The sequence below is a fragment of the Bombina bombina genome, chromosome 1 (assembly GCF_027579735.1).
Source record: "Bombina bombina isolate aBomBom1 chromosome 1, aBomBom1.pri, whole genome shotgun sequence".
Lineage (NCBI taxonomy): Eukaryota > Metazoa > Chordata > Amphibia > Anura > Bombinatoridae > Bombina > Bombina bombina.
Window position 1 is genome coordinate 615,398,727 of NC_069499.1, and position 24,643 is coordinate 615,423,369.

Here is a 24,643-nt window from a genome sequence, read left to right on the forward strand (position 1 = left end):
CAAGCCTGTTTACAGACCTTTGACTCCTCCCTGGAGTCTGAATTTAGTTCTTTCAGTTCTTCAAGGGGTTCCGTTTGAACCTCTACATTCCATAGATATCAAGATGTTATCTTGGAAAGTTCTGTTTTTGGTTGCTATTTCTTCTGCTAGAAGAGTTTCTGAGTTATCTGCTTTGCAGTGTAATCCGCCCTATCTGGTGTTCCATTCAGATAAGGTTGTTTTGCGTACTAAACCTGGTTTCCTTCCAAAGGTTGTTTCCAACAAGAATATTAACCAGGAAATTGTTGTGCCTTCTTTGTGTCCGAATCCAGTTTCAAAGAAGGAACGTTTGTTACACAATTTAGATGTAGTTCATGCTTTAAAGTTCTATTTAGAAGCAACAAAGGATTTCAGACAAACGTCTTCTCTGTTTGTCGTTTATTCTGTCAAGAGGAGAGGTCAAAAAGCTACTGCTACCTCTCTTTCCTTTTGGCTGAAAAGCATCATCCGATTGGCTTATGAGACTGCCGGACGGCAGCCTCCTGAACGCATCACAGCTCACTCTACTAGGGCTGTGGCTTCCACATGGGCCTTCAAGAACGAGGCTTCTGTTGATCAGATATGTAAGGCAGCGACTTGGTCTTCCCTGCACACTTTTGCCAAATTCTACAAATTTGATACTTTTGCTTCTTCGGAGGCTATTTTTGGGAGAGAGGTTTTGCAAGCCGTGGTGCCTTCCGTTTATGTAACCTGATTGGCTCCCTCCCTTCATCCGTGTCCTAAAGCTTTGGTATTGGTTCCCACAAGTTATGGATGACGCCGTGGACCGGACACACCAATGTTGGAGAAAACCGAATTTATGCTTACCTGATAAATTACTTTCTCCAACGGTGTGTCCGGTCCACGGCCCGCCCTGGTTTTTTAATCAGGTTTGATGAATTTCTTTCTTTAACTACAGTCACCACGGCACCCTATAGTTTCTCCTGTTTTTTTCTCCTGTCCGTCGGTCGAATGACTGGGGTGGGCGGAGCCTAGGAGGGACTATATGGACAGCTTTTGCTGTGCTCTTTGCCATTTCCTGTTGGGGAAGAGAATATTCCCACAAGTTATGGATGACGCCGTGGACCGGACACACCGTTGGAGAAAGTAATTTATCAGGTAAGCATAAATTCTGTTTTTTGTTCAACAAGGTTTTCTTCTCCAGCCTATTGCCTGCATTATTCCTGTAACTACTGCAGCCGCTTTCTGGTTTGAGGCGCTGGAAGACTCGCTCCAGACGGAGACCTCATATGAGGAAATTATGGATAGAATTAAGGCTCTAAAGCTAGCTAATTCTTTTATCACTGACACCTCTTTCCAAATAGCTAAATTAGCGGCAAAAAATTCAGGTTTCGCCATTTTGGGGCGCAGGGCGCTATGGCTAAAGTCCTGGTCGGCCGATGTGTCGTCTAAATCCAAGCTTTTGAACATCCCTTTCAAAGGAAAGACCCTCTTCGAGCCTGAATTGAAAGAGATTATTACAGAAATCACCGGGGGAAAAGGCCATGCTCTCCCTCAGGACATGTCCTTTAAGACAAAGAACAAAGCTAATTTTCGTTCCTTTCGTAATTTCAGGAACGGCCCCGCTTCATCCTCTCCGGCTGCAAAGCAAGAGGGTAACGCTTCACAGCCCAAAGCAACTTGGAAACCTTACCGGGGCTGGAATAAGGGGAAGCAGGCCAAAAAGCCTGCAGCTGCCACCAAGACAGCATGAAGGGGTAGTCCGTGACCGGATCTAGTAGGGGGCAGACTCTCTCTCTTCGCTCAGGCCTGGGCAAGAGATGTACATGATCCTTGGGCGTTAGATATTGTATCCCAGGGATATCTTCTAGAATTCAAGGGTTCTCCTCCAAGGGGGAGGTTCCACATTTCTCGTCTGGCTACAGATCAGACAAAGAAAGAGGCGTTTTTACGCTGTGTAGAAGATCTACATACAATGGGAGTGTTCCACCCAGTTCCAATCGTGGAACAAGGGCTGGGTTTTTACTCAAACCTGTTTGTGGTTCCCAAAAAAGAGGGAACTTTCAGACCCATCCTGGATCTAAAAATTCTAAACAGATTCCTCAGAGTCCCATCATTCAAAATGGAGACCATTCGAACAATCTTACCAATGATCCAGGAAGGTCAATATATGACTACCGTGGATCTAAAGGATGCATACCTACACATTCCTATCCACAAAGATCATCACCAGTTTCTCAGGTTCGCCTTTCTGGACAAGCATTACCAGTTTGTGGCTCTTCCTTTCCGCTTAGCCACTGCTCCCAGAATTTTCACAAAGGTGCTAGGGTCCCTTCTGGCGGTGCTAAGACCGCGGGGCATAGCAGTGGCGCCTTACCTAGACGATATTTTAATTCAGGCACCGTCTTTCCAAAGAGCCAAGTCTCACACGGAGATTGTACTGGCCTTTCTGAGGTCTCACGGGTGGAAGGTGAACATCAAAAAGAGTTCTCTTTCCCCTCTCACAAGGGTTCCCTTCCTAGGGACTCTAATGGACTCGGTAGAAATGAAAATATTTCTGACGGAGGTCAGAAAATTAAAACTCTTAAATACTTGCTGAGTTCTTCATTCCCCGGCCATCTGTGGCTCAGTGCATGGAGACAATCGGATTAATGGTAGCGGCAATGGATATAGTCCCTTTAGCTCGGATACACCTCAGACCACTGCAACTATGCATGCTCAAACAGTGGAATGGGGATTATGCAGATTTGACTCCTAAAATTCAGTTGGACCAGGAGACCAGAGATTCTCTTCTCTGGTGGTTGTCTCAGGACCACCTGTCTCAGGGAATATTTTTCCGCAGGCCAGAGTGGGTCATTGTAACGACCGACGCCAGTCTGTTAGGCTGGGGTGCGGTCTGGGACTTCCTGAAAGCTCAGGGCTTATGGTCTCTGGAAGAAACGCTCCTCCCGATAAACATTCTGGAACTGAGGGCGATATTCAACGCTCTTCAGGCATGGCCTCAACTAGCTGCGGCCAAATTCATCAGATTTCAGTCGGACAACATCACGACTGTAGCTTACGTCAATCATCAGGGGGGAACAAAGAGTTCCCTAGCGATGACGGAAGTAACCAAAATAATCAGGTGGGCGGAGGATCACTCCTGCCATCTCTCAGCAATTGACATCCCAGGAGTAGACAACTGGGAGGCGGATTTTCTAAGTCGTCAGACTTTTCACCCGGGGGAGTGGGAACTCCACCCGGAGGTATTTGCCCAGCTGACTCGGCTATGGGGCATTCCAGAATTGGATCTGATGGCGTCCTGTCAGAACGCCAAACTTCCTCTCTACGGGTCCAGGTCCCGGGACCCCAAGGCGGTATTGATAGATGCTCTAGCAGCGCCTTGGTCCTTCAATCTGGCTTATGTTTTTCCACCGTTTCCTCTCCTCCCGCGTCTGGTCGCCAGAATCAAGCAGGAGAAGGCTTCGGTGATTCTGATAGCGCCTGCGTGGCCACGCAGGACTTGGTATGCAGACCTAGTGGACATGTTATCTGTCCCACCATGGACACTGCCAATGAGGCAGGATCTTCTAATACAGGGTCCGTTCAAGCATCCAAATCTAGTTTCTGACTGCTTGGAGATTGAACGATTAGTTCTATCAAAGCGTGGGTTCTCTGAGTCAGTTATAGATACTCTGATTCAGGCTAGAAAGCCTGTCACCAGGAAAATCTACCATAAGATATGGCGGAAATATCTTTGTTGGTGTGAATCCAAGGGTTACTCATGGAGTAAGATTAGGATTCCCAGGATATTGTCCTTTCTCCAAGAAGGATTGGAGAAAGGATTGTCAGCTAGTTCCTTAAAAGGACAAATATCTGCTTTGTCTATCCTGTTACACAAGCATCTGGCAGAGGTACCAGACGTTCAAGCGTTTGCTCAGGCTTTAGTCAGAATCAAGCCTGTTTATAAACCTGTGGCTCCGCCATGGAGTTTGAATATAGTTCTTTCAGTTCTTCAAGGGGTTCTGTTTGAACCTTTACATACTTTTGCTTCTTCGGAGGCTATTTTTGGGGGAGAGGTTTTGCAAGCAGTGGTGCCTTCCGTTTAAGGTACTTGTCTTGTTCCCTCCCTTCATCCGTGTCCTAAAGCTTTGGTATTGGTATCCCACAAGTAAAGGATGAATCTGTGGACTGGATACACCTTGCAAGAGAAAACAGAATTTATGCTTACCTGATAAATTACTTTCTCTTGCGTTGTATCCAGTCCACGGCCCGCCCTGGCATTTAAGTCAGGTAAAATTTTTTGTTTAAACTACAGTCACCACTGCACCCTATGGTTTCTCCTTTTTCTTCCTAACCTTTGGTCGAATGACTGGGGGGTGGAGCTAGAGGGGGAGCTATATGGACAGCTCTGCTGTGTGCTCTCTTTGCCACTTCCTGTAGGGAATGAGAATATCCCACAAGTAAAGGATGAATCCGTGGACTGGATACACCGCAAGAGAAAGTAATTTATCAGGTAAGCATAAAGAAAAAGTTTTCTTTCTAATGACACGGTGAGTCCACGGATCATCTCTAATTACTATTGGGAATATCACTCCTGGCCAGCAAAGCTGATAAAAAATATCACCTCCCTTCCCTCCAACCCCAGTCATTCTCTTTGCCTACGCTAAAAGCAAGGAGGTGGTAAAGTTTAGGTGTCTGAAAGAAGATTCTTCAATCAAGATTTAATTTTTTTTCAGCAGAGCAAGTTTGCTCTTTTCCTTCCTGGGGTTCGCCTCTCAAATAGTTGTTGCTGCCCTAACTGGAAAGCCTGAGTAAGATTACTCAGTCTTTCTTTTTTTTCCCACAGGTCCATGTGAGGGAGAATGCCTCTCAAACCTAGTGAGCTGCCCTGCTGCCAGGCAGATTATATTGAGGTAAGTGCTAAATGTATTTTTCTAAGCAGGTACAAGAATAATATTGGCACTTTAACAGTTAGCTCTGTATGGGACACCAGATGCATTAATCCTATTATGGTGTAATAGGATAATGTGAGGCAGTTTGTGCAAGCACTGGGGACGAGAGGAGTTCAGGGGACATTGGCTCAGTTTGTTTTTATTCTGGATTAATCAGGTCAGGGAGGTTGTGTTTTTTACTTACTCTCGGCGGCTTTACCTTCAGAATGAAGTTTAATGCCGGCCGGGAGGTTCAGGTTGATTTTCAGTGTTGGCAGTCTCCGGATACCAGGTAGAGCAGCTCTGGGTTGAGTCCGGATTTTCTCTGTCTATTGACTCAGCAGGGCTAAGGGAGGTGTAGAGGCTGTCAGGGGTGCTCTAAAACCAACTTTTTTGCATTGGGAAATAAAAAGTTGTTGTTTAAAATTTAAAGGGACAGTAACGTTTTTGTGACATAATCTAAAGAATAAATAAATGTTTTATTTTTCATTTGTTCAATTATTGTGTAAAGATGGACCAAGAGGCCCTGAAAAATGTTACTTGTTCTTTGTGTTTTGATGCTAATGTGGAACCACCAATCCCTTTCTGTTCCTTATGTATTGAGAAAACATTGAATTACAGGGATAGACTTTTTCATTCTGAGCCATCAATGTCTAAGGCGGATGCTGTTCAAGATATGCTGCAGCTTTCTCCTCAAGTGTCCCAAGCTTTATCGTCTACACATGCAGTGCCCTGCGCTTCCTCTCACACTCCGGTTGGAGTTACATTGCAAGACTGCTACCCACATATCTTCTGCGGTAACTGATGCGCTGTCTGCTTTCCCATGCTGCAGGGAAAGCGCAAGAGGAAATCTAAGGAATCAGGGAGTAAGGTTTCTGACACAGTCGTGGCTATTACAAATGTTCCTTCCCAGAAGTCTGAGGAAGAGGATACTTCGGTGGCATCTGAGGGTGAAGACTCAGACAGTGTAATTCCTTCTTCTGATGCTGAAGTTGTGTCATTCAGATTTAAGCTGGAACACCTCTGTTACTTAAGGAGATTTTGGCTACCTTGGACGACTGACACTACTGTCATAGTCAATCCTAAGAAGTCTAGTAAGCTAAACAAGTATTTTGATGTACCTTCCATGGTGGAGGTTTTCCCTGTACCACACCGGGCTACAGAGATTGTTGCTAGGGAATGGGAGAGACCTGGCACCCCTTTTTCTCCATTCCCAATTTTTTAGAAGATGTTTCCAATTGCTGATTCTATCAAGGAGTCTTGGCAGACGGTCCCCAAGGTGGAAGGGGTAACTTCCACTTTGGATAAGAGAACCACTATTTCCATAGAGGATAGCTGTTCCTTTAAGGATCCTATGGATAAGAAGTTGGAGGGGTTGCTTAAAAAGATGTATGTACACCAGGGTTTACAATTGCAACCTGCGGTGTGTATTGCTACTGTCACCAGCACGGCAGCATACTGGTTTGATGCGTTGTCTGATTCTATTCAGACAGACACTCCCCTTGAAGAGATCCAGGATAGGATTAAGGCTCTTAAGTTTGCCAATTCTTTTATTACGGATGCTTCCCTACAGGTTAAGCTGGGAGCAAAAAGTTCTGGTTTGCCGTACTGGCCCGCAGAGCCTTATGGTTGAAATCCTGGTCTTCAGATGTTTCGTCTAAGTCTAAGCTTTTGGCAATTCCCTACAAGGGTAAGACCTTGTTTGGGCCGGGCTTGGCTGAAATTATATATATAATTTCCTCCCTCAGGATAAGTGGAATAAGCAGAAGGGACGTCTGAAGTTTCGAAAGGAACGAAAATTACTCTAAGGTAAACCTTCCTCTGCCAAGCAAGATCAGTCCAAACCTTCCTGGAGGACCAACCAGTCTTGGAACAAGCTGAAGCAATTTAAAAAGCCTGTTAATGACTCAAAGTCAGCATGTAGGGTCTGCCCCCGGTCCGGGACCGGATCTTATGGAGGGCAGACTGTCCTTCTTCGCTCAGGCCTGGGTTTCGGGATGTTCAGGTTCCATGGGCGGTGGACATTTTGCCCCAGGGATACAGACTAGAGTTTAAGACCTTTCCTTCCAGGGACAGGTTTCTGCTGTCAAGATTATCTGTAGACCAGAAAAATGAGAGGCATTCTTACACTGTGTCCGGGACCTTTCCGACCTGGGAGTGATAGTTCCAGTTCCAATGCAGGAACAAGGTCTGGGATTTTACTCCAATCTGTTTGTGGTTCCCAAAAAAGAGGGAACTTTGATGAACTTGTTTAGACTCTTGAGGTCTAAAATTGGTCTGAGAGTACTGTCCTTCATGTTGGAAACTATTCGTTCCATTCTTCAAGAGGGTCAATTCATGACAACAGTAGATTTAAAGGATACGTAGCTGCATGTTCCCATTCACAGGAATCATCACAAGTTTCTGAGGTTCGCCTTTCTAGACAGACACTTCCAGTTTGTGGCTCTTCCATTCGGTCTTGCCACAGCTCCCAGAATTTTTTCAGAGGTCCTGGGATCCTTGTTGGCAGTGCAGATGGTAGTTGCCGTGAACATCATTCCGTTTGCCCGGTTTCATCTCAGACCTCTGCAGTTATGCATGCTCGGGCAATGGAACTGGGATTATGCAGATCTGTCTCCGTGATTACATCTGGATCAGGCGACAAGAGATTCTATCCTTTGGTGGTTGTCTCAGAAACATCTCTCCCAGGGGACCAGCTTCCGCAGACCCACCTGGGTGTTTGTGACAACGGACGCCAGCCTGCTGGGATGGGGAGCAGTCTGGGGCTCATTAAAGGCTCAGGGGACATGGACTCGGGAGGAGTCTGTTCTTCCCATAAACATCCTGGAGCTGAGGGCAATCTTCAATGTTCTTTCCTCCGTTCGCTCTCCTTTCACGGGTTATTGCTCGAATCAAACAGGAGAAGGCATTAGTGATCCTCATTGCACCAGTGTGGCCTCGCAGGATCTGGTATGCAGACCTAGTGGAGATGTCTTCTCTTCCACCTTGGAGACTTCCACTGAGGAAGGACCTTCTACTTCAAGGTCCCTTCCTTCATCCAAATCTCGTTTCTCTGAAGCAGACTGCTTGGAGATTGAACGCTTAATTCTATCTAAGCGCGGAGTCGGTTATTGAGACCTTGATTCAGGCTTGTAAGCTATGATTACATAAGATATGGCGTAAATATCTGTATTGGTGTGAATCCAGAAGCTACTCTTGGAGTAGAGTTCGAATTCCTAGAATTGTCTTTCCTCCAAGAAGGGCTTATCTGCAAGTACTTTGAAGGGTCAGATATCTGCCTTGTCTATTTTGTTGCATAAACGTCTGGCAGATGTACCAGCCGTGCAATCTTTCTGTCAGGCCTCGGTCAGAATCAGGCCTGTGTTCAAACCTGTTGCTCTTCCCTGGAGTCTTAACCTTGTTCTTAAAGTTCTTCAGCAGGCTCCATTTGAGCCTATGCACTCTTTAGATATTAAGATGTTATCTTGGAAAGTTTTTTTGTTTCTTGTTGCAATTTCTTCTGCTTGTAGAGTCTCTGAGCTCTCTGCGTTGCAGTGTGAATCCCCTTACCTTTTTTTTTCATTCGGATATGGTTGTTCTGTGTTCTAAGTTAGGGTTCCTCCCTAAAGTGGTTTTGGATAGGAACATTAATCAAGAAATCGTTGTTACTTCTTTGTGTCCTAACCCTTCTCATAAAGAGTGTCTGCTGCACAACCTAGATGTGGTGCGTGCGTTGAAATACTATTTGCAGACGACTAAGGATTTCCGCCAGTCTTCTGCTTTGTTGTTTTCTCTGGGAAACGCAAGGGTCAGAAAGCTACGGTTACTTCTGTTTCTTTGTGGCTGAAGATTATAATTCGCTTGGCCTATGAAACTGCTGGAGAGTCATAGCTCATTCCACGAGGGCTGTTTCTTCTTCCTGGGCATTCAAAAATTATGCTTCTGTGGAACAGATTTGCAAGGCTGCAACTTGGTCCTCTCTATAAAATTCTATAAATTTGATACTTTTGCCTCAGCTGAGGCTTCTTTTAGGAGAAAGGTTCCCTGTCTTGTCCCTCCCTTATCTGTGCCCTCTAGCTTGGGTATTGATTCCCAATAGTAATTAGAGATGATCCGTGGACTCACCGTGTCATTAGAAAGAAAACTAAATTTATGCTTACCTGATAAATGTATTTATTTCTTGACACAGTGAGTCCACGGCCAGCCCTGTTTATTTAGACAGGTTTTTGTGTTGTAAACCTCAGGCACCTCTGCACCTTGTATTACTTCCTTTCTCTCTTTTTCCTTCAGTCGAATGACTGGGGTTGGACGGAAGGGAGGTGATACTTAACAGCTTTGCTGTGGTGCTCTTTGCCTCCTCCTGCTGGCCATGAGTGATATTCCCAATAGTAATTAGAGATGATCCGTGGACTCACCATGTCAAGAAAGAAATACATTTTTCAGGTAAGCATAAATTTCATTTTTTCAGGATGTGTGTTTTATACGGTTATCACTATTCAGTATTTCTTTCCAAAGACAGGGAGAGTCCACGACTTAATTCATTACTGTTGGGAATATCAATACCTGGCCACCAGGAGAAGGCAAAGACACCCCAGCCAAAGGCTATAAATATCCCTTTCTTTTCCCCTATCCCCCAAGTCATTCTTTGCCTTTCGTCACTATAGGACAGAGAGGTGTTAGAAGAAAATTGTAGTCCATTAATGGGTATGTTCCCTTCAAGTGTGGACTGGGGTGTTACCATGTAATCCTCTCAGTGAGAGTTGTGGTCGACGCTGGCTCTAGATGTCGCAGGGAACAATCTCTGACCACTATCTAAACTTAAAGCTATCACCTCCTGGGAAAACAGTGTTATCGTTTAACACTTTTTTCTCCTCATCTTCAGGTCCCTGTCAGATGTGTTTGAGAATGTCGGACCTTGAGGCGCTGTGCCTGCTCCACAGCTTTGATCCTGGAGGGTAAGTCCTTTATATTTCTTTGAGGAATTATGATTAGTAGGGCTGCAAATTCCCTGGGGTTATGGGGACATTCAATTAAACAGTTCACAGTGTGATACTTTATTCTCTTCCGGATATGGGGACATGTGATACCTTTTATAATATGGAGGTTATTAACTGAGCAGTTGGGGCCAATCTATGTGTGCTTCTTAGCTCCTTGCCAACCAGAGCACGCGTGTAAGTTTTTTTTTTTTTCTTGTTTTTTTTCTTGTTTTTTTTCAGGCTCATTAAGAACATTGGCAGACAATGCCAGGACAGTTTGGGAAAAGTGTTTTTACAGCTACGTAGCTGATATTGAGCTTTGAGCGGTTTCTTTTCTAGTTGGGGCGGTTGCTAGATGTGCACCATGTGACAGGGCGCAGTCTTCCTCTGAAGCTGGTCGGAAGTGTGTTTCTGCTTAGCGATCAGCATAACAAGTACGCTGCAGGCATTGGGAGAGAGCCTGACTTCATTCCGGTCACGCTTGTCTAGCCAGGAGGTGGTGAATACCTTTTTAGTTGCTATAATTTTGAGTACTTATACCTGCTTTAGAGGACTCTGATATTAACCTCTCAGAGTGTTCTGTTTTAGGCATCACTGTGACAAATGCAACTTTATATTGTGAGGAGACTGGTTTGCCCACCTGCACAATTCTGTTCTGTCTGCTTATGTTCTTTGTTAAAAACCAAGAAGGGGTCTAAATCTGGTTTATCACTGGTACTTTTATGCGCTCTGAACCTTCTACCTCTCAGGACTCCATTGTTCATGAGATGCCTATTCTGCCGTCGTAGTCCCTTTATAACACCATGACACAGGCAGTGCCCCACGGCGCACCTTTATCTCCAGCTGAAGGTAATTTTTTACCAGCAGACTTTACTTCACAGCTTCAGTCTGCGGTATCAGCTGCATTAAACGCTTTGCCTATCTCTGGAAAACGTAAGAGAAAGGTTAAGCATAGTTCCACTGACTTGGGGGTTAAAGGGACATTATACACTCATTTTTTCTTTGAATAAATGTTTTGTAGATAATCTATTTATATAGCCCATAAGTTTTTTTTTTTTAATTAATGTATAGTTTTGCTTATTTTTAAATAACATTGCTCTGATTTTCAGACTCCTAACCAAGCCCCAAAGTTTTATGTGAATACGCTCGACTACCTACTCCAGCTTGCTCCTGTTTGTGTAAAGGGTCTTTTCATATGCAAAAGAAGGGGGAGGGGGGGGAGTGTCTTATTTCCCACTTGCAGTGGGCTTTCCAGCTACCTTTTCAACAGAGCCAAAGTGACAGCTTATAAGTAAGTTTTTAAACAGTTTTATACTGGATTTTTATATCAGTATCTGTGCATCTTATTCTTTATAGTAGTGCCTATTACATGCAGTTATATGAAAATGAGTGTATACTGTCCCTTTAACACCTCTCTTTAGTCTGAGTTGGCTAGTGTGTCTCACCTTTCTGAGGATAATTTAACCTTAATTGCATCTGAAGGTGAGCTTTCAGAGTCAGGGATATCTGAAATGAAATCTCCTACTCCTGAGGAACCAAATTTTAGGTTTAAAATTGAACACCTCCGCTTTCTCTTGAAGGAGGTATTGTCTACCCTAAGCTAAGCTTCCTGAAGAACCTGTTATCCCTAAATTAGATACGGTTTATGAGGAAAAGAAGGTTCCTGAAACCTTCCCGGTACCCGTACGAATGGCGAAAACTATCTCTAGAGAATGGGAAAGGATTGGAACTCCTTTTTTCCCTTCTTCTACCTTTTTTAAGAAGCTGTTTCCGGTCTTGAATCACATTTAGAGTTATGGAATTTGAAGGCTATCTAGGAAATATGTTTCTACATATGGACCTCCTATTCCAGCCAGTGGCCGCTGTAGCAGCAATCGCAGGTGCTGCTACCTACTGGTGTGATTCATTGTCAGAACTAATTGAAGTCAAATCCCCGATGGAGGATATACAGGACAGGATTAAGACTCTCAAGATAGCCAACTCCTTTTATTTGTGATGCTAATATGCAAATGGTCCGACTGAATGCTAAGGCTTCAGGTTTTGTTGTGTAGAGCTCTTTGGTTAAAGTCTTGGTCCACAGATATGGTTTCTAAGACCAGGTTTTGTTTGGGCCAGGCCTGGACTCCATCATCTCCACAGTAACAGGAGGGAAGGGTACTTTCCTTCCCCAGTATAAGAAGACAAGAACTAAGGGTCCCCAGTACTCTAATTTTCATTCCTTTCGTTCAGACAAAACTCAGCAGACTCAGTCCTTCTCCAAACCAAACAGGCCAAGAAGACTACAGATAACAAATCTGCATGAAGGGCTGGTCCCCCGATCCGGGACCGGATCGAGTAGGGGGCAGATTGTCTTTTTTATTTTTCTTCTAGAGACTTTGGTCAAAGAAGTTCAGGATCCCTGGGTATTAGACGTTTCCCAGGGTTACAGGATAGGGTTCAAATCTCATCCCCCAAGGGGCAGATTTCTTCCCTCAAGATTATCTTCAAGACTAGAGAAGAGAGCCTTTTTAGACTGCGTTCAGGATCTCCACTCCTTTAGAGTAATAGTCCAGGTGCCCTCATCAGAAAGGGGCCAGGGGTTTTACTCAAACCTCTTTGTAGTTCCCAAAAAGGAGGGAACTTATCGCCTTATTCTAGACTTGAAAGGTCTCAACAAGTTTGTCAGGGTACCCTGCTTCAAAATGGAGACTATCCGGTAAGCATACATTTTGTTCTTGTCTGTACTGCCCCTTTAAAATAATTTTCTACAAGTCTTTATGCGCAGCCGGTATTCTTAGTGCTCTTTTCTGGGAGGACTACCACAGGTGCGCTATGAAGATGCCAAATACATTCCCTGGGGGGGCATGAAGGCCGGATAGGAGGTTTTACCTCGCTCCAATGTGCAGAGCTTTAACAGAGTTTCTCGCAGTGCAGATTTTGCCAAGCTCATAGCTCCTTCCCCTCAATGCTGGATTGACTCTGCTGAGCTACAGACTTCTTTCCCTGAAGCACATAGATGTTGTCATCTCTGCTTGCTGTGTGTTGCTGGAGGGGGTAAGACCCCTATGCCAAGAACAAAGAAGGGGATTATTTATACAATTTATGTATTTTTTGTTATCTAGCCTTGGCACAATTTTTGGAAAGTTTAAGCAGCCAAACATTTATAAGGCTGCTTAATTTAGTTTTGTACTGCTGTATTTTCTGTCTTTTAGTTTAACTAGTTTTAGTTTAACTAGCCCACCCTGTTATGTTATAGGGTGGATAATAGGTAAAAGGGATACATATATACACACAGTGGATATAAAAAGTCTACACACCCCTGTTAACATGTCAGGTTTCTGTGATGTAAAAAATGAGACAAAGATAAATCATTTCAGAACTTTTTCCACCTTTAATGTGACCTATAAACTGTAACTCAATTGAAAAACAAACTGAAATCTTTTAGGTAAAGGGAAATAAAAATAAAAACTAAAATAATGTGGTTGCATAAGTGTGAACACCCTTTTATAACTGGGGCTGTAGTTGTGTTCAGAATTAAGCAATCACATTCAAAATCATGTTAAATAGGAGTCAGTACACACTTGTCGTCATTTAAAGTGCCTCTGGTTAACCCCAAATAAAGTTCAGCTGTTCTATTAGGTCTTTCCTGACATTTTGTTAGTCGCATCCTACAGCAAAAGCCATGGTCCGCAGAGAGCTTCTAAAGCATCAGAGGGATGCCCAATCCAAGTCAGTCTGGAGACCTAACCAGGCTTGGAACAAGGGTAAACAGGCCAAGAAGCCTGCAGCTGCCTCTAAGACAGCATGAAGGGGTAGCCCCCGATCCGGGACCCGATCTAGTAGGGGGCAGACTCTCTCTTCGCTCAGGCTTGGGCAAGAGATGTTCACGATTCCTGGGCTTAGAAATTGTGTCCCAGGGATATCTTCTGGACTTCAAAGACTCCCCCCCCCCAAGGGGGAGATTTCACATTTCTCAATTGTCTGCAAACCAGAGAGAGGCGTTCTTACGCTGTGTAGAAGACCTACATACCATGGGAGTGATCCGCCCAGTTCCAAAAGCGGAACAAGGGCTAGGGCTTTACTCAAACCTGTTTGTGGTTCCCAAAAAAGAGGTAACTTTCAGACCAATCTTGGATCTCAAAATTCTAAACAAATTCCTCAGAGTACCATCATTCAAGATGGAGACTATTCGGATTATTCTACCGTTGATCCAGGAGGGTCAATATATGACTACCGTGGACTTAAAGGATGCGTATCTACACATCCTTATTCACAGAGATCATCATCAATTCCTCAGATTCGCCTTTCTGAACAGGCATTACCAGTTTGTGGCCCTTCCCTTCGGGTTGGCCACGTCTCCCAGGATTTTCACAAAGGTGCTAGGGTCCCTTTTGGCGGTTCTAAGAACGCGGGGCATAGCAGTGGCACCTTATCTAGACGACCTCTTAATTCAGGCGTCGACTTTCCAGCTAGCCAAGTCTCACATGGACATTGTGTTGGCTTTTCTGAGATCTCACGGGTGGAAGGTGAACATAAAAAAGAGTTCTCTCTTCACTCTCACAAGAGTTTCCTTCCTAGGGACTCTGATAGACTCAGTAGAAATGAAAATATTCCTGACGGAGGTCAGAAAATCAAAACTGTTAACCACTTGCCGAGCTCTTCATTCCATTCCTCAGCCACCAGTGGCTCAGTGTATGGAGGTAATCGGACTCATGGTAGCGGCAATGGACATAGTTCCTTTTGCCTGCCTACACCTAAGACCACTGCAACTATGCATGCTCAAACAGTGGAATGGGGATTATGCAGATTTATCTCCTCAACTGCATCTGGACCAGGAGACCAGAGATTCTCTTCTCTGGTGGTTGTCTCAGGACCACCTGTCTCAGGGAATGTGTTTCCGCAGGCCAGAGTGGCTCATAGTAACGACAGATGCCAGCCTGCTAGGCTGGGTTGCATTCTGGAACTCTTTGAAAGCACAGAGCTTATGGTTTCGGGAGGAAACTCTACTACCGATAAACATTTTAGAACTGAGAGCGATATTCAATGCGCTTCAGGCATGGCCTCAGCTAGCTGCGGCCAACAGATTTCAGTCGGACAACATCACGACTGTAGCTTATATCAATCATCAAGGAGGAACACAGAGTTCTCTAGTGATGATGGAGGTAACCAAAATAATCCGATGGGCGGAGGATCACTCTTGCCATCTCTCAGCAATCCATATCCCAGGGGTAGAGAACTGGCAGGCAGATTTCCGAAGTCGTCAGACTTTTCATCCGGGGGAGTGGGAGCTCCAACCGGAGGTATTTGCCCAGCTGACTCAGCTATGGGGCACACCAGAATTGGATCTGATGGCGTCCCGTCAGAATGCCAAACTTCTTCGTTATGGGTCCAGGTCCTGGGATCCTCAGGCGGTACTGATAGATGCTCTAGCAGTGCCCTGGTCCTTCAATCTGGCCTATGTATTTCCACCGTTCCCTCACCTCCCACGTCTGGTTGCCAGGATCAAGCAGGAGAGAGCTTCGGTGATTCTGATAGCACCTGCGTGGCCACGCAGGACTTGGTATGCAGACCTAGTGGATATGTCATCTGTTCCACCGTGGACTCTGCCAATGAGGCAGGACCTTCTAATCCAAGGTCCATTCGAACATCCAAATCTAATTTCTCTGCGTCTGACTGCTTGAAGATTGAACGCCTGATTCTATCAAAGCGTAGTTTCTTTGAGTTGGTCATTGATACCCTGATTCAGGCTAGAAAGCCTGTCACCAGGAAAATCTATCATAAGATTTGGCGCAAATATCTTTATTGGTTTGAATCCAAGGGTTACTCATGGAGTAAGATTAGGATTCCTAGAATATTGTCTTTTCTCCAAGAAGGATTGGAGGAGGGATTATCAGCTAGTTCCTTAAAAGGACAAATATCTGCTTTGTCTATTCTTTTACACAAACGTCTGGCAGATGTCCCAGACGTTCAAGCGTTTAGTCAGGATCAAGCCTGTGTTTAAACCTGTTGCTCCGCCATGGAGCCTAAACTTAGTTCTTAAAGTTCTTCAAGGGGTTCCGTTTGAACCTATGCATTCCATAGATATTAAGCTTCTATCTTGGAAAGTTTTGTTTTTAGTAGCTATCTCTTCGGCTCGAAGAGTTTGAGTTATCTGCTTTACAGTGTGACTCACCTTACCTTGTTTTCCATGCAGATAAGGTGGTTTTGCGTACCAAACCTGGATTCCTTCCTAAGGTTGTTTGTAATAGGAATATCAATCAGGAAATTGTTGTTCCTTCACGGTGTCCTAATCCTTCATCAAAGAAGGAACGTCTGTTGCACAATCTTGATGTGGTTCGTGCTTTAAAGTTCTACTTATAAGCAACTAAAGATTTCCGTCAAACATCTTCATTGTTTGTTGTTTATTCAGGTAAACGGAAAGGTCAAAAGGCTACGGCTACCTCTCTTTCGTTTTGGCTGAAAAGCATCATCTGTTTGGCTTATGAGACTGCTGGCCAGTAGCCTCCTGAAAGAATTATTGCTCATTCTACTAGAGCAGTGGCTTCCACATGGGCTTTTAAAAATGAGGCTTCTGTTGAACAGATTTGTAAGGCGGCGACTTGGTCTTCGCTTCATACTTTTTCCAAATTTTCCAAATTCGATACTTTTGCTTCTTCGGAGGCTATTTTTGGGAGAGTGGTTCTACAAGCAGTGGTGCCTTCCGTTTAAGGTACCTGTCTTGTCCCTCCCTTCATCCGTGTCCTAAAGCTTTGGTATTGGTATCCCACAAGTATGGATGAATCCGTGGACTCGATACATCTTACAAGAGAAAACATAATTTATGCTTACCTGATAAAAGTATTTCTCTTGTGATGTATCGAGTCCACGGCCCGCCCTGTTTATTTAAGACAGGCAGTATATTTTTATTTAAAAAACTTCAGTCACCTCTGCACCCTATAGTTTCTCCTTTTTCTTCCTAGCCTTCGGTCGAATGACTGGGGGGTGGAGCTAAGGAAGGAGCTATATAGACAGCTCTGCTGTGGGTGCTCTCTTTGCCACTTCCTGTAAGGAAGGAGAATATCCCACAAGTATGGATGAATCCGTGGACTCGATACATCACAAGAGAAATAAATTTATCAGGTAAGTATAAATTATATATATATGTGTGTGTTTGTGTGTGTGTGTATATATATATATATGTGTGTGTGTGTGTGTGTGTGTATATATATATATATATATATATATATATATATATACACAGTATATTGTGTGTGTCTTTTTTTCAATTGATATTCTTTTTCAAATTCGCGGGCAGAATTAGGCTCGCGAGGGCGCAAAATGCTAATGTTTATTGCGTCATTCTTGGCGCGAGATTTTTTTTGGTGCAGTTACGTTCGTTGATGCAAATTCGTGGTTTCCAGCGTCTTAGTTGACGCCGGGTTCTCTCATAAGGTTGCGTCATCTATGACGCAAGTGTGTCGTTTCCGGACGTTTTTGGCGCCAACATTTTTTTCCGCTGTTTGTTGTGCGTCATACTTGGCGCCAAATATTTTCATTATTTGAGACCCCATTCATTTTGCCTCCTGCCTTTTTTCTATGTCAGAGGGCTATGCTGTTTGCATTTTTTCCAATTCCTGAAACTCCAATATGAGGAAATTGATAATCTTGCTTTATATGTTTTTTTTTCTCTTACATTTGCAAGATGTCTCAATCTGATCCTGTCTCAGAAATCACTGTTGGAACCCTGCGGCCTGATAACAGTTCTACCAAAGCTAAGTGCATTTGTTGTAAACTTGTGGAGGTTATACCTTCAGCTGTGGTTTGTAATTGTTGTCATGATAAACTTTTATATGCAGAGAATGTATCCATCAGTTCCCTCAACATCTAAAGCACAAGCTATACCTGTAAATTTAAAATAATTTATTTCTGATTCTATTCAGAAGGCTTTGTCTGCCATTCTGCCTTCTAATAAACGTAAAAAGGTCTTTTAAAACTTCTCATAAGGTTGATGAAATTTCAAATGGCCAGCAGCATACTGAATTATCCTTCTCTGATGAGGATCTATCTGATTCAGAAGATCCGGCCTCAGATATTGACACTAACAAATCCTCTTATTTATTTAAAATGGAGTATATTTGTTCTTTGTTAAAAGAAGTGTTGAATACTTTAGATATGGAGGAAACTAGTCCTCTTGATATTAAAACTAGTAAACGTTTAAATTCTGTTTACAAACCTCCTGTGGTTATCCCAGAGGTTTTTCCAGTACCTAATGCTATTTCTGATATGATTTATAGGGAATGGAATAGGCCTGGTGGTACTTTTTATTCTTTCTTCAAGGTTTAAAACATTGTATCCTTTACCAGCAGTTAGATTGGAGTTTTGGGAAAAGATCCCCCAAGTTGATGGGGCTATTTCTACTCTTGGTAAACGTACTACTATTTCTACGGAAGCTAGTACTTCTTTTATAGATCCTTTAGATAGGAAACTTGAATCTTATCTAAGGAAAGCTTATTTATATTCATGTCGTCTTCTTAGGCCTGCAATTTCTTTGGCTGATGTTGCAGCTGCTTCAACTTTTTGGTTAGAAACTTTAGAGCAACAAGTATCGGATCATGATTTGTCTAACATTGTTAAGTTGATTCAACATGCTAATAATTTCATTTGTGATGCCATTTTTGATATTATCAAAATTGATGTTAAATCTGTCTTTAGTTATTTTTGCTAGAAGAGCTTTGTGGCTCAAATCTTGGAATGCTGATATGACTTCTAAGTCCAGATTGCTATCTCTTTCTTTCCAAGGTAATAAATTATTTGGTTCTCAGTTGGATTTAATAATTTCAACTGTCACTGGGGGGAAGGGAGTTTTTTTGCCTCAGGATAAAAGACCTAAGGGTAAATCTAAAGCTTCTAACCGTTTTTGTTCCTTTCAACAGATAAAGGAACAATACCCTAATCCTTCCCCCAAGGAATCTGCTTCCAATTGGAAGCCTTCCTCAAATTGGAATAAATCCAAGCCATTTAAGAGATCAAAACCAGCCCCCAAGTCAGCATGAAGGTGCAGCCCTCATTCCAGCTTAGCTGGTAGGGGGCAGATTAAAATTTTTCAAAGATGTTTTGATCAATTCGGTCCAAAATCATTGGATTCAGAGTATTGTCTCTCAAGGGTACAGAATAGGATTCAGACCGCCTGTGAGAAGATTTTTTCTCTCACACATACCGGCAAACCCAGTAAAGGCTCAGGCTTTCCTGAAGTGTGTTTCAGACCTGGTGTTATCAGGGGTAATCATGCCAGTTCCGTTTTAGGAACAGGGTCTGGGGTTTTATTAAAATCTATTCATTGTCCCAAAGAAAGATAATTCATTAAGACCAGTTTTGGATCGAAAGATTTTGAATCGATATGTAAGAGTACCAACTTTCAAAATGGTGACTATAAGGACTATTCTGCATTTTGTTCAGCAAGGACATTATATGTCTACAATAGACTTACAGGATGCATATCTTCATATTCCGATTCATCCAGATCATTATCAGTTCCTGAGATTCTCTTTTCTAGACAAGCATTACCAATTTGTTGCTCTTCCTTTTGGCCTAGCGACAGCTCCAAGAATCTTTTCAAAGGTTCTAGGTGCCCTACTCTCTGTAATCAGAGAGCAGGGTATTGCAGTATTTCCTTATTTGGATGATATCTTGGTACTCGCTCAGTCTTTACGTTCTGCAGAATTTCACACGAATCAACTAGTGTTGTTTCTTCGAAGACATGGTTGGAGGATCAATTTACCAAAAAGTTATTTGATTCCTCAGACAAAGATAACCTTTTTAGGTTTCCAGATAGATTCATTGTCCATGACTTTTTCTCTAACAGACAAGAGACGTTTGAAATTGTTTGCAGCCTATCGGAACCTTCAGTCTCAGTCATTCCCTTCAGTAGCTATGTGCATGGAAGTTTTAGGTCTCATAACTGCAGCATCGGACACAATCCCCTTTGCTCGTTTTCATATGAGACCTCTCCAGCTTTGTATGCTGAACCAATGATGCAGGGATTATACAAGGATAGCACAATTAATATCCTTAAATCCCAATGTTCGACTTTCTCTGAAACAGATGCGAGTCTTTCAGGTTTTTAAACTGTTTGGGGATCTCTAACAGCACAAGGGGTTTGGAAATCTCAAGAGTCGAGATTACCAATCAATATTTTGGAACTCTGTGCGATTTTCAGGACTCTTCAGTTTTGGCCTCTGTTGAAGAGAGAACCGTTCATTTGTTTTCAGACAGACAATATCACAACTGTGGCATATCTCAATCATCAGGGTGGGACTCACAGTCCTCAAGCTATGGTAGAAGTATCTTGGATACTTGTTTGGGGCGGAATCCAGCTCCTGTCTAATTTTTGCGGTTCATATCCCAGGTATAGACAATTGGGAAGCGGATTACCTCAGTCGTCAGACTTTACATCCGGGAGAATGGTCTCTCCACCCAGATGTGTTTTCTCAAATTGTTCAGATGTGGGGGCTTCCAGAAATAGATCTGATGGCATCTCATCTAAACAAAAAACTTCCCAGGTACCTGTCCAGGTCCATGGATCCTCAGGCGGAAGCAGTTGATGCATTGACGCTTCCTTGGTGTTATCAACCTGCTTATATTTTCCCGCCTCTAGTTCTCCCAAGAGTGATCTCCAAAATCATCATGGAGCAATCGTTTGTGCTGCTGGTGGCTCCAGCATGGCCTCACAGGTTTTGGTATGCGGATCTTGTTCGGATGTCCAGTTGCCAACCTTGGCCACTACCATTAAGGCCAGACCTTCTATCTCAAGGTCCGTTTTTCCATCAGGATCTCAAATAGTTAAATTTGAAGGTATGGAAATTGAACGCTTAGTGCTTAGTCATAGAGATTTCTCTGACTCAGTGATTATTACTATGTTGCAGGTTCGTAAATCTATTTCTAGAAAGATTTATTATCGAGTTGGAAGACTTACATTTCATGGTGTTCTTCTCATAAATTCTCTTGGCATTCTTTTAGAATTCCTAGAATTTTACAGTTTCTTCATGATGGTTTGGATAAAGGTTTGTCTGCAAGTTCCTTGAAAGGACAAATCTCTGCTCTTTCTGTTTTATTTCACGAAAGATTGCTAAACTTCCTGATATTCATTGTTTTGTGCAGGCTTTGGTTCGTATCAAGCCTGTCATTAAATCAATCTCTCCTCCTTGGAGTCTTAATTTGGTTTTGAAGGCTTTAAAGGCTCCTCCGTTTGAGCCTATGCATTCTTTGGACATTAAACTACTTTCTTGGAAAGTGTTGTTTCTTTTGGCCATCTCTTCTGCTAGAAGAGTTTCTGAATTATCCTCTCTCTCTTGTGAATCTCCTTTTCTGATTTTTCATCAGGATAAGGCGGTGTTGCGGACTTCATTTAAATTCTTACCTAAGGTTGTAAATTCTGTCAACATTAATAGATAAATTGTTGTCCCTTCCTTGTGTCCTTATCCTAAGAATTCTTTGGAGAGATCCTTACATTCTTTGAATGTGGTAAGAACTTTGAAATATTATGCTGAAGCTATTAAAGATTTCAGGAAGACTTCTAGTCTATTTGCTATATTTCTGGTTCTAGGAAAGGTCAGAAGGCTTCTGCTGTTTCCTTGGCTTCGTGGTTAAAGCTTTTGATTCATCAAGCGTATTTGGAGTCTGGTCAAGCCCTGCCTCAGATAATTACAGCTCATTCTACTAGATCAGTGTCCACTTCGTGGGCTTTTAAGAATGAAGCTTCAGTTGATCAGTTTTGCAAAGCAGCAACTTGGTCTTCTTTGCATACATTTACTTAATTCTACAATTTTGATGTATTTTCTTGTTCGGAAGCAGTTTTTGGTAGAAAAGTTCTTCAGGTAGCTGTTTCAGTTTGATTCTTCTGCTTATGTTTTAAGTTTTTTCCTTTCATTTATGAGAATACTTATATTTTGGGTTGTGGATTAATTTTTTCAGCAGAAAATGGCTGTTTTTAGTTTTATCCCTCCATCTCTAGTGACTCTTGCGTGGAGTTCCACATCTTGGTTATTGCTATCCCATACGTCACTAGCTCATGGACTCTTGCCAATTAAATGAAAGAAAACATAATTTATTTAAGAACTTACCTGATAAATTCATTTCTTTCATATTGGCAAGAGTCCATGAGGCCCACACCTTTTTTTATGGTGGTTATGATTTTTTTTTGTATAAAGCACAATTTTTTCCAAATTCCTTTGTTGATGCTTTTTACTCCTTTCTTTTTCACCTTCTTGGCTATTCGTTAAACTGAATTGTGGGTGTGGTGAGGGGTGTAATTTATAGGCATTTTGAGGTTTGGGAAACTTTGCCCCTCCCGGTAGGATTGTATATCCCATACGTCACTAGCTCATGGACTCTTGCCAATTTGAAAGAAATGAATTTATCAGGTAAGTTCTTACATAAATTGTTTTTTTCTCTTTAAATTTATTTCCAGCATTTTTCTTTTCTTTTTTTATACTTTCAATTCAATATTTTTTCCCAAATAACGTATCATTACCATGTTTCTTAATTGGTTCTTGAAAATTGTTTATATGCCGAATGTAAATTTCCTAAAAGACCTGCATATTTATTAGTTCATCGGTTTGCGTGTTGTGGCCCAGCTAATCCTTTTTGATTTTGTTCTCAGATTGACACCAAAGATCGGTTTCCCTTGGAGTGAAATCAGAAATATTTCATTCAACGATAAGAAGTTTGTTATCAAACCCATCGACAAGAAAGCTCCAGTGAGTATTTAACATCTTTACACATGTGAGGTTATGCCATTGATATTTCCCAGTGCTGAACAGGCAGTAGTGAGATTTTGAGATTTACACAGTGTTCCCACAAACTTTTAGTAGTGGTATGTCCAAGTCGTTTTTGTTTTGTACATGTGTGTTATATAGTACTGCCTCACATAAATAGATTTTTTGGATGTGTAAATCATCTCTAACCATCATACAGGCCATGCTAATATTTCTTTCTTCAGACACGTTGAGTCCACGGTTCATCATCAATTACTGTTGGGAATATCACTCCTGGCCAGCAGGAGGAGGCAAAGAGCACCATAGCAAAGCTGTAAAGTATAACTTACCTTCCCACAAACCCCAGTCATTCTCTTAGTTTTATTCAATCAAGATTTTGTTTTAAAGCAGAGTAGGTTTGCTCTGATATTTCCTTGGGTATAGCGGTAGCCCACGTCAGTCTCTTCAGTAGGGCAGTGGTGGCTTTTAAGCAGTTGGGAACTTGTGAGGTACAATCCTCACTGCGCTTTCTCAAACAGTTTTGCTGCCATATTCAGAAAGCCTGGGTAAGCTTACTCGGTTCTTTCTTTTCCCACAGGTCCATGTGAGGAATGGTGAGCCGTCCTTCTGCCGGACAGATTGACATTCCGGTAAGTGCCAAGAAGATATTTTCTTTTATTAAGAGGGAAAATTTGGCACTTCAGTAGTTTGATGCTGTATGGGGACGTGGTATTCATTGACCCTATTGAGACTTTTCAACAAAGAAAAAGTTCTGGTCTTATACTGGAAATAACGTTTGAATATAATAAAATTGAGGGTTAATTATATGGGCGATGGTTATTGGTGGCTCAGTCAGTTTCCTTAGCTCCGGTTTAGACCCGGTCAAGGACTATGTAAGATAGTGGTGCCGTTATTAATATACGTTTTATACCGCCATGCTTTTTCTATAAGTTTTTTTCTTCTGTCTTAATGGCCGCCGGGACCACCCCCCGATTACAGGAGAGGCGGTTCCCTTACAGAGGCGGCAGACAGTTTAAGGCACACTTTCCGGACTCACTTCCTGTGAGTTCTGGAGTTATGACGCTGGTGATATTCGGCTGCTCTGCTTTAGAAAAGATCGCTCAGCCGACATATCACAATTCCAAAGTAAAGCCAAATCGTTGTGTTCTAGTATTGATCCCAGTCAGCAGGACAGGTAGGCACCTCAGCATTATAGCTGAGCTGTAGAGGGTTGCCTGGGGATTGTAACAGGATTACTGCGTTTTAGCTAAGAAAATATTTAAAGGAGCAGTATAATTTTTTTCCCTAGCACTAATATATTAAAGTGAAATAAAAACTTTTTATTTTTTTCTCATTTTTGATTTTTTTTGGCCTTCTTGTTTGTAAAGATGGATCAAGAGGCCTTGCAAAATGTTGCTTGTAGTCTGTGTTTTGACTCCCAGGTGGAACCACCAGCACCTTTTTGTTCTTCATGTATTGAAAGAACTTTGTGTTACAGGGATAGACTTTTTGATCCTGAGCCATCATTAGCTAAGGCGGATGCTGTTCAGGTGTCTCCTGTATCAGATATGCCGCAGCTTTCTCCTCAAGCGTCCCAATCTTTTTTGTCTACACATGCAGTGTCCTGAGTTTTCTCTTATGCTCCGGTAGGCGTTTCTTTTCAAGACATTTCTGCCCAGGTATCCTCTGCGGTATCTGAGGCGCTGTCTGCTTTACCTATGTTTCAGGGAAAGTGCAAAAGGAAATTTTAAAGAGTCAGTTGGTAAGGTTCCTGATCCGGTGGTGGCTAACCAAGGTGTTCCTTCTCAAAAGTCTGAGGAGAACACTTTGGTAGCGTCTAAGGGTGAAATCTCAGATTCAGACAGTATAATTCCTCTTTCTGATGCTGAAGTTGTATCCTTCAGATTTAAGCTAGAACATCTCCATCTGTTACTTAAGGTGGTTTTTGGCTACCTTGGACGACTCCGATACGACTGTCTTAGTCAACCCTAAGAAGTCTAGTAAACTAAACAAGTACTTTGATGTTCCCTCCGCGGTTGAGGTATTTTCTGTACCAGACCGTGCTACAGAGATTTTTGCACGGGAG

General features: G+C 42.7%; 1 protein-coding gene across 1 annotated transcript in view; it reads left to right on the forward strand.

Moving 5' to 3' along the window:
* Positions 1-24,643, forward strand: part of MSN (moesin) — a 400,641-nt gene that overhangs the window by 318,919 nt on the left and 57,079 nt on the right. Inside the window, exon 7 of the mRNA XM_053699008.1 lies at positions 22,464-22,560. Within this exon, the coding sequence (XP_053554983.1) occupies positions 22,464-22,560 (97 nt within the window). The remainder of the gene's footprint in view (positions 1-22,463; positions 22,561-24,643) is intronic.